At 50.5% G+C, this 10310-nt stretch overlaps 4 protein-coding genes across 4 annotated transcripts; 2 read left to right on the forward strand and 2 right to left on the reverse strand.

The window, feature by feature from the left end:
- Positions 1-2193: 2193 nt before the first annotated feature.
- On the reverse strand, positions 2194-4650 carry SEPMUDRAFT_150543 (alpha/beta-hydrolase). The gene is made up of 2 exons (XM_016906249.1): positions 4598-4650; positions 2194-4490 (listed from the first exon to the last, which is right to left on the reverse strand). The coding sequence occupies exons 1-2, from the start codon at positions 4607-4609 to the stop codon at positions 2316-2318; spliced, it is 2187 nt and encodes a 728-aa protein (XP_016758556.1). The 5' UTR covers positions 4610-4650; the 3' UTR covers positions 2194-2315.
- A 1116-nt stretch (positions 4651-5766) lies between these two features.
- SEPMUDRAFT_127159 (uncharacterized protein) lies at positions 5767-7808 on the reverse strand. Its single transcript, XM_016902129.1, has 2 exons — positions 5916-7808; positions 5767-5846 (listed from the first exon to the last, which is right to left on the reverse strand). Exon 1 carries the CDS (start codon positions 7466-7468, stop codon positions 6809-6811), a length of 660 nt encoding a protein of 219 aa, XP_016758557.1. The 5' UTR covers positions 7469-7808; the 3' UTR covers positions 5767-5846; positions 5916-6808.
- On the forward strand, positions 5822-6262 carry SEPMUDRAFT_49869 (uncharacterized protein; the record flags this gene model as incomplete). Its single annotated transcript, XM_016909136.1, has 2 exons — positions 5822-5846; positions 5916-6262. The coding sequence occupies 2 exons, from the start codon at positions 5822-5824 to the stop codon at positions 6260-6262; spliced, it is 372 nt and encodes a 123-aa protein (XP_016758558.1).
- A 549-nt stretch (positions 7809-8357) lies between the features above and the next one.
- Positions 8358-10197, forward strand: SEPMUDRAFT_150546 (uncharacterized protein). Its single transcript, XM_016906250.1, has one exon. The coding sequence runs from the start codon at positions 8395-8397 to the stop codon at positions 9106-9108; it is 714 nt and encodes a 237-aa protein (XP_016758559.1). The 5' UTR covers positions 8358-8394; the 3' UTR covers positions 9109-10197.
- Positions 10198-10310: the final 113 nt, after the last annotated feature.

Here is a 10310-nt window from a genome sequence, read left to right on the forward strand (position 1 = left end):
TCCCGCTCCGCTTCACCCACCCACCGCTACTCCGTGAGACTTGCGATTTGCGAATACATACCAACTACAGGTAACTTATTTAGGTAATGATATCGATAACCTAGCTATTCCTAATTCACACGACCTCCTCTACTCTCGCCTGTCTCTCTTTCTATACCATTCCTCAATCCCCCCTATCCTCTCATCACCCACCCAACCACACATCCACCCTCGTCGTAAAAGAAGAAAAAAAAAATAAAAAACTCACAAGAAAAGGACCGATGCCGGCCGCGCGCGCTATTTATTTTTTCTTTCCTTCCAGGTTCTCTCAAATCTCGCTTCCATAAGGTTCTCTCTCTCTCGGTCTCTCTCTCACACACACCCCCTGTCAATTCGAGATCATATGGCTACCGGCAACGCAGCGGCATTTATACCTTATTTTGCTTTTGCCAAACCCGGCCGAAGATCGTTTCTAATATATAAGGCTGTGGAAAGGCTCGCCCGACAATATGGTTCCTAACACTACATACGGTACTACCGTAAAAGGGTACTGTACATGTTGCATGTTACAATGTTACTTGCCAAGTTGCCAGTTGCCATGCACGGGTGACGGGGTTCTTCTATACTACCTAGGTAAGGCAGGTAGATAAAGTATGGAACGTACAGGAGGTAGGTCTGGAAAAGATGTGAGTAATAAGGTACATGTACCTACCTGATAGAAGAGATCAATTGGAATGCCCAGGTGATTGTATATTACGTTGCGCACTTGACAGACTCTTTTCTTTTTTGTTTTCCTTCCCTTCCCTTCCTTTTCGGCACATGCATATGCATGCACAGTCAGTCAGTCACTTGCTTCCAGCGTCCAGCTTGCCTTGCCGCAGCGCTTGCTGCAGCGCTGCTGCAGTGCTAATGATGATGATGATGATAATGATGCTGCTGCTGCTGCTGCTGCTGCTGCTGCTGCTGCAGTGCTAATGATGATGATGCTGATGCTGCTGCTGCAGTGCTAATGATGATGATGATGCTGCTAATGATGTTAATAATCGTCTGCTGATGCCGGTACATTGATACATGAGGTACCTTACTAACTGTACCTACACACAGTACACACCTACCTCCTACATGTACTTTTTTGCTGCATGTGTTGTCCCCGTCTTCATCGCTTACATGTTACCCGCCGCTCGCTCCTTCAAAAAAGAAAAAGAAAAAAACCGCCCCCCGGAGCAGTACTACTCCATATGTACAGTGCACTACTTCGGTAGTCTCCTACTGTCATACCGGGGGGAGGAAGGGCTCTTGTGGCGCAGTAACATGGTACCTACCTCCTACATACCTTGCACCTACAATAGGAGGTATGTAGCATGTAAAGTCGCGAACAACAACCGGAACGTAACCCGCCGACAAACGGTGGAAAATGCATACAGGTATGTAAAAGGTAAGGTAAGGTAAGGTAAGGTAAGGTTGAATGTGTTCACTCGTGCCACTCCGACTCCGATGCCGACCCCCTCGTATCGTATCGTAATTCCTTCCTTCCTTCCTTCGTGTGTTAGGTTCCCTTCCTATTCCTCTATTCCTATTCCTTCCCAGACAAAAAGCCATGCCATTTTCCAAGCCTATCCCATCTATCGTGGGGTTTCTTTTTTCTTTTTTCTTTTTCCTTTTTCCAATTTTATGGGTGTGGTTCTTTTCCGCATCGTTCGTGCGCCAAGTACCTAATAACATTGTTACCTCCTAGGAGGTAGGTACCTCTTTGGGCAGGTCTTGTCTGGTCTTCACATGTGCATGATGATGTTATTTTTTCTTTTCTTCTTTGCCTCAAAGTTCAAGACAGTTTGAGGGCGTTTTACCCTTGTTTTCATCAATCATACCGTACTTTCCTTCACACAGGTAACATACCTAATCTTTTTTGGGTTTCCCCTCCCCCAGATCACGATGGAGGATGCACGGTTGAGACATGTTGACGACGACGATGATAATGATAATGATGGATTGATGGATCGGGATGATTAACTTGCTCAAAAGGCATGATCGCGCGAGGCTTGTTCACAAAACTGACATCACCCGTGACCCGCCACATCTTTTTGATTGCTTGTTCGGCCATGCTCGAATCTGGAACTGATAGCGAAATCCTTCTGCGGATATCCATTACAATACTGCACTGCTCCGTCGCTCCTTCCTATTTCTACACATCTCAACATGCAAAACCGGCATGGAGGTTCTCAACATAATGCTCTGCCAACCTATTACTCTCTGGGGCTTTGGGGTATCTTTTTCGAAAACAACAACCACAATAACAGAGCCATTCTCCTGTGTACTTTTGATATGCCTTGTGCTCCTCAAAGCCTGATGGCCATGCCGGCAACCAATCCCGCCATCACAATCACGGCCTGAGTGAGTGACAGGCTGCTGTCTCTGCTTGCGACATGCCTCACTGCACCTCCACTGGACGTTGGTGTTCCAGTAGCCGTGTAAACTCCCGTTAGGGGTACCGTGGTCCCACTGGTGCTCGCTGAAATCCCGCTGCTAGTCGTCGTCGTCGTCATGGGTTTGCCAGGTACACCGGCCATCACCGTCGTCTTGGGCAGAGTGATATCTTTGGACTCCTGGTAGTAGATTCCGTGCTGTACAATTCCTTTTCCTGTCTTCATGGCATCAATCTCGTCGTCTGTGCACGAGCTGTTAAAGTTGCGAACCCAGCAGGTGGATTCTGGTGCATCCGGAACATTGTTCGTATGGGTGGAATTCGTCGTCCCATTCGACATGAAGAACTCAAGGTCAATGTCTTCACCAGTGGATAGGTCGTTGCCCAAGATAATCCTGGCGAAGATCTGAAAGGCTGTCTCGGGCTGGTAAAACGGCACGAAATGGCCAGCGTCGTAGATACGGCTAAAGCTCAAATTCGCATACTGACGAACCGCACCGCCCACGTAGGAGTCATTCACGACAATCTGGGCGAATCCGGCTTGATTGAAGCCACTCGCGTAGCTGGGCGGTATCGGAGATCCTGTAAGCGATACGCCAGTGGGCACTGGATATGAAGGTACAGCGTCGGCCACTGCAAAGGCTACAGCTTGCCCGCCGAGCCAATTGCACACAAAGTCGGCGTCGCCATAGATGAACGCCACTCGCACACCAAGCTTGAGCAGGTTGGCCAGATCTTGAATGGCATCTCCACGGATCGTATCGCCTGTAGAGATGAAGCCGGCTTGCACATAAGGGCTACTCTCGGTGTAGTTGACGCGGGCTCCAATCGATTCCAAGACAGAGCCGTTGTTGAGATACTCGACGTACGCAGTGGGTGGATCTGGACTGGGCAATTTCTGGCGAATGTCGTAAGGATTATATCCAGCACCCAAGGCAAGCGCTGTCAGATTGTTGCACGTATACTGTGCACTCTCGCACAAGTCGTTCGTCGCGTCATTGTCTCCGTACGGATCCGAGGTGGCGGTGCGACATGCCTGAATGGCTGGTACACACAGGCGTGTGAAATTACTAAATGCGTTCAGTTGAGTAGTCTGGCCGATCAGTGGCGTTTTGTAAGTGTTGTTGTATGCGAACGCTGGGTAGTAGTAGTCTTGAACAAGATCGTCAACAAGGCCATTCATAATGCCCAGGGACTGCAGCTTGATCGGCAAGGTATTTGTAGAAGATAGCTGTCCATTCTGTATTTTCGCGTTCTGTTCCTCAAAGTACGACGCGAAGACTGGCCCATACTTGCCGCCGTATGACTCCGTGAAGAGATTGATACCAGCAGGCTGGTCCGAGTTGGGAGTGGTGACATTGGGTCGAGTCGCCGGATTGTACTGGGAAAATGTCGAGAGCCAGGTCTGGAGGAAGTGCCAGGTTGCTGCCGCTGCAATCTCGCTCGTATTCGCACTCGTGACGTGTGATGTGGGCGAGTTCTCGTTCGCAGACCCGAATGTGCCGTTGAGATACATGAAGCTTGGGAGCGAGGGGTCAGGAGAAGTGGGAGGCTCAAAGATTTCGTTGGTGAACAGATTGAGAGAGGCGTTCGTCGCAGTATCGTAGGATAGACCGACCTGATTGGGCTGATCGATGAAGAGGACATTCGATATGCGATCCCACCCAAAGGTCCGCATTTGTGTTCCATATGACCCGTCTGCCATCTGCACCACTTCACAAGGCCCAATCTCGTTGAAAAAGCCAAACAGGCTGCTCGATCCTGGCCCCCCATTGAGCCAAATGGTCAACGGGGCTGACTCTGGCGTTTGCCGTGCTTCCACGAACCAGAAGAAGGTGTTGATGGAATAATTTTGCTGTATGGGTGCAAGTGTATAAGGAGGCAGCCCAATGTAGCCGGTATACTGCTTTTGCGTCGTGAAGGCGGTGGTACAGGTGCCATTGGCAGGCTGTTTGTAGGCGACCGTCACCTCGGGGTCGACAGGCGACAGGAGGATGTTATCGTACGATGCTGGAGGTGGGTACTGGGCGTGCGCCGGCAGAGGGGCAGCGAGGATGAAGGCGAGAAGCGCTGGCGGCAGGGCAAACAGCTGCGCGCGAGAAATCATAGTTAGCAATGCACTTTCGCACTCCTCCCGTCGTCTTCCCTCCCAACAGGAGAGGATGTAGCTGAGCGCGCTGTGTGGTGTGTAAGTACCTGCTTCCACATGGTGAGGAGTCGTCGTCGTCGTCGTCCTGTCCTGTCCTGTCCTCGATCTGGTCCCGGAATAGAATCACCGATCCATGTAATGGGTTCGAAGCAGGAAGAGCAACATCAAGGATGATGAATCGTACATGTGGGGATGAAGGAAAGTGGAAGCAGAAGAGAAAGACCGACGTGTGGACGGGGACGAGAAAGAAGGAGAAGGACAGCGTTGAGCACTGTGCACACCTCACGCAGCACGCTCGATTGCATGGCTGGTGGGAGTTGCGCGTTCTCGTGGGGCCCCTTCCCTCTGTGAAGCTCTGTGGCTGACGACGCCTCCATGCAGGTACAGCGCTAGTACCGTGCAGTACCTCACTCCCTGTACTCCATCAAAGTGGGCAATCAATATTTCATTCAACCTCAATCAAGGTCAATTTGGACTTGCACTTCATCCAAGGTAAGGTACCTAGCTTCCTTTCCTCACTAGCCAATGCCTGCGCGTATCAATCGCCCCGTCAACGTAGCCATGTCACAGGCAGTTTCCTTACTCACATCAAAAGGGGGAAGAAAGACGGAAAAGTAGTGAGATGCCGTACGGACTTGTACGCGGTACCACGTCCGGCTCCACGATCAACCACGGAAATTCAAGGACTCCAGCATTGGGTGCCCGTGGTCCAGGGTTGGGACATCCAGAAACACCTGTTGTCACAAGAAACACGAAAGCTAGGGCGATCTCACGGGATCATGTATTTCCTCACATCGCACATGTCAACGAGACGTCATGTAAGTGTGGTATCATGGAGTGCTCCCACGATGCACATGATAATGCATGGCGATATGGAGCTTTTTTCAGAGGAGTGTTTCACCTGCGAGACTTGGGGTGCAGATTGAGACGACCAAATCGTAAAGAGAGAGACAGGGTGCATTGGGGACCTGGGGTAGTCAATTTTGGTGTCCTATCACTATACCAGTATACCTCTAGGCTCTAGCCGCTCTATGTACCTAAGGTAGTTTTATACCTGGTAGGTACATGTATGTAGATGGCGCATGACCCCCCTAGCGGTCCTAATGGGGAAGGCAATCCGCTCAACCCATCTATGCCATCACCACCCGCCTTCGATCATCACCCACCATCTACAGATCACCAATACCTCCTGCAAATTCATCCACAACAAGGCCCCGCAGCAGTGAAGTACAGACCGACCCTCGACAAAACACGCAATACACAATACCGCCATGCCAGCCACCTGCACAGACATACGTATGCCACTGTCCATTCCTTCTCATCATTTCTATCATCAGCCAGTACTAACACCACTCGGTCTACCAGGAGCCGCACTTGCGCAATGTCTCCAAAACAGCGACTGCGTGATGATCCATCGTAATACTCCTGCCGATTGCCTCCGACCTCCGCTTGTGGACACTCTACCTACGCAATGCCAACAACTGAAACACGGATACGGTCAATGCAAACGCGGCATGATTGATATGCGGAAACGCTTCAGAGGCAACAGGCCCATTTCAACGAGTACGGAGCTGGAAGGTTCGGGCAAGGCGCCGATGCTGTACGCTGGCAAGGGCACTTTTGATGAGACGGAGAAGAAGAAGATTGAGGAGGGCACCGAGTATGAGGTCTTCACGAGAAATGATGGCAGTGAAGATTTGCGGAAGAAGTAGGGATATGCTGCGCGTTTTGCACATGGAGATACCTTTTATATGGCCATCAGGATCACATCCTCAAGACGACCTAGGAGCTCAGAAGGCTTTCCCACGCCCACCATACGCCTTCGAGAGCAGCATTTCACTCCACCGCCGACTCACGAGCCACTATCAACCCGTCAGCCTCGATACTTGTCGATCAAGTATGGCGCAGCTCTTGTGCTCATCGAGAACTCTACCGCATGTCCAGGATTCCAGTCGTGAGACCACGCCGAAACTGTACCACCGCCTAGAGACTGCGAGTGCGCATACTCGTTCAGCAATGCCATCGTCGTCGTCTTCTTGGTGATCTCAGGTGACGATCTGTGGAAGCACTCTTCAGCATCATAAGTACGACATGTGCCATGGATACCTGTAGGGTCCCTACGCCTCCACAGAGCCGCACTTGATGTTGCCTTCAAAGTGCCAATCGCGATCGGAGCTGATGTAGCTGGAATGCCTGCAGGAGTGATGGACATGATCAGTGGGACGTCCCAACATGTCAGACTTCATATCTGTTTGGTCTTACCAGGTTCTTCCATCGCATTCGGGCACTGCTTTGGTGGCCTCTTCAACGAAGTCGCCCATCTTGATCCCACCATCCCTGATAATTGCTGGCTTCAATCCCTTCTGCCATCGCCGAACGAGATACAAATCTGCACAAGGCGGTTGGCAAAGGTACATCTGCCGCCAGCTAGCTTCAGGATATTCCACAGCTTCAGGGACAGAAGGCTTATCGTCAGCAGGGAATGAAATACAGACATCCCAGCTCCAGTGTTCGTTCCTCCTCTTTCTCTCGCCACTATCCGCATCTGGACTTGAAGTGTCGTGACCAGCCCGGACTCCAGTACTGTCGCTCATAATGACCAGCGTGATTGTTGGATAGCATCCCGGGAATGCGCGAAGTAGAAGTCGATTGTTCTCTGGTTTGCAGCTCGGTCTCTTCACACTACCGTGAGATGTCTCGTGAGAATTGAAGAGTCTACCTTCCAGCTTCAGGTCGGGCTCGAGGAACAGCTTTCTGCGAAGGGTAATTGAGCCTTGGGTCGTCGCGTGGAAGCAGCGTGCTGTTCGTTGACTGAGGAGTAGATCCTTTGAGCTCAATTGTACGAGGACCGTTTCCAGAAGCTCGACAGTTTCGAAGACGCGTTTTACTGCGCTTGGTGGGGTCGTTGAAGTAGTCATGACTGCGGTGCAAGGGTGAAATAGTCTTTTGGACTACTACGTGTAGGATCACAAAAGCGTCGTAGGTACATGTACCAGTCAGTACTGAAAACCAGTGGAAGTGAGCCAAGATGCAGGTACTCTCATCTGCATTCCAAGCATCGATGCTGTGGGTGGGCAACCACAAGTTCGGCGGAAAGTGCCCCAGGCGAAGAGGACATGGCTTATCACTTGGGAAGAAGCAAGAAGCGAACGACAGCGGTTGCTGCCATGATGCACATTCTGGTACCTCCTAGGAGGTAGCTAGCTAGGCAATGGTATACCATCGACAGACCCGGATAGCTTGCATACCTAACCTCCCCCTCCCTTACCCCCCGTTATTATCACCCTCAACCCTCACCTTATTACTGTACTTGGTCTGTACTACGTCCACAGGCCAGGGTCTGATGTCAGCGGGGCATTTGGGGGAGAGCAGGGCCTGGCATCTCTCTGTTTTGGCTCTGGTCTCACACTATCCCGATTACTGCTAGACCCCTTTCCTTTTATACATTGTCAGGTACTTGTGAACGGTACTGTAGTAAGCCGTCGCGGAACGGAGCAAGCTTGATACATGCACAGGTGACACCAACAAAGTGTAAAACCGAGATCACGGTAGCGGTCAGATCATGGTTTCTAGCGTCTCGCACGGTGAGTAGAGGTTCCGGTCTCCCGTTATACATTTCTCAAATTCTGGGCGGTGCTGTAGAATCTCTTCTCATGTTCTTGCTGGTGATCTGGTCACAATGCTCTACAAAAGAATCGTCTAGGCCCCTTTCCGAGAGAGCAAAAGCTTATCAAGCTCGGAGGTATGTCATGCATAGCTGATGAAGCTTGCTGCATACAACCATATAGCGATATGCGCCGCAGGTTTAGACGCCAGTCGAGTTCTTGAAACGCCTCGTGAAGACATGTCATTCCTGGCGGCAACCATGGTCCATCGTTCTCCTACATGCATTCCACCAGTCTCAACACCCAGCCGTGGGTCTTTGGAACAACCATCACCAAGCGAATCCGATATGTCGACCTCCACTACGTGGGAAGACGAGATCACGCCGAGCGAGGGGAACATGGAAACGAAAAACGACGACGTTTCGATCGATCGAGCGTACCACGTAGCCAGCCTCGCTCGTGCTCGACTGCAGCGTGTCATCGAACGACCCGATCATGATCTCCGACTGTTGATAGGCCATGCCAACCTCCTGGATCACCTCATGGAGAAAATAGAGGAGATCGAGCCGGGGTTCACATTCGAACGTCTAGAGGAAATGCACCTGGAAGCTCTGACCCCGAGTCCATCATTACCCAACAAGCCTCTCCGCCGGAGCCCCATTGAAGATGTCCTGCAACGCATAGACTGGTCGGAAGATGACGACGAGGATGAATTTCTGGACGATGAAGTCTACGATGAGTCGGACGACGAGCTGGAAGAGCCGCAGAAAGAAGTCTTTGATGATGTGAAAGTGACAGTGACACCTGTGGTGCTGTGCCATGAGCGAGCGAAAGGCGTGGTGCGGAAGCCCAGAAAACATGATCCCTTTGGCCGTGTCATACCGTTCCTGGAAAGGCTCCTGAAGACATCTACCATTCTGTCCCAAAGCAGCTCCAATTGCCATCATCGCTGATGATGATATCGAGTAGCCTTCCTCGATCATCCATCATTGTCTGCCCAGGTCCAAGACAGAAGATCCAGCTGAACGTTACACGTCCAAGGCATCGGAGTCTAGGCACTCGAGAGAGTATCTTGACCTTACCGATCCGGTAACAACAAAAGCAAAAGAAGTGCCAAGAAGTAGACCTCAGACTAGTCTCTGCTGCTGCCAACAGCCCTCCCAAACCAGGAAAGTTTGAAACTGAGCGCCACTGTTCCGAACCAAGCACTCCCACCAGCGAAAAGCTACGAGAGCTTCCAAGGGCCTTCATCATCATCATCATCATCATCCACAACCTCTACGCAAGATCCCTTCTACAGGGGTGGCGGACGTATGGATTTTTTTTTCTCCTCCCCAAACGCAGGGCAAGATTCAATTCTGGTCAGATGGCAGGATGAATTGAAGCTGCTACAACTCTGCTACGACGTTGCAACGAAATATCGAGTTTGGGAAGGCGGCGGCAACAATAACAATAACACAAGATGATCATCTCTATCTCTACTTTACTACAAGTACCACATACAGGGCTTTTGCAAGGCTGAGGAAGCTCGAGACTCTCTGGCCTCTTGTCTCGTACACACACACACGAATCCTCGCGATTTCATTCCGTGACTTCGAACATCTACAGGGTGGGTGTATGTGCGTGTGATTCTCTCAGACAGGCCCAAAAAGTGTGATGGACTTCGTGAGCAACGAATTTCAACAAAGTCACGAGGGAAGCTTTTGTTGGAAAAAAGAAAAAAGAAAAAAGAAAATCTGTCAAGGGGGACTTTTTTTGGTTTGTTTTGTTTGTATATATCTCAGGTCTGTTATAGAACCTTGCTGAATGAGAGGGAGGGTTGGACACGTAAGTCAGGGCAGGTCAGGTCAGGGCTAGCAGGTCATGCGGTACCTACAGGTACCTACATAGGTACCTTACCTACCTTACTTGTTGCCTTACTTTTACATGTATATACTGGGTAGGTAGGTAGGTGGACAGGCGATGACGATTCCCTTATTTATTGGAAATACATAATAATATCCTACAGCCGCGAAGCGAGGATATCGAATCGGGGATGTTTGAAAAAAAAAAAAAGAAAAAAGAAAAAGAAAAAATCAAAATCTAGGGACGAGGTCTATGTAAAATCTCGCCCCTTCCTCTCTCTCTCTCTCTCTCTCTCTCTCTCTCTCTCTCT

Source organism: Sphaerulina musiva (assembly GCF_000320565.1).
Source record: "Sphaerulina musiva SO2202 unplaced genomic scaffold SEPMUscaffold_8, whole genome shotgun sequence".
NCBI lineage: Eukaryota > Fungi > Ascomycota > Dothideomycetes > Mycosphaerellales > Mycosphaerellaceae > Sphaerulina > Sphaerulina musiva.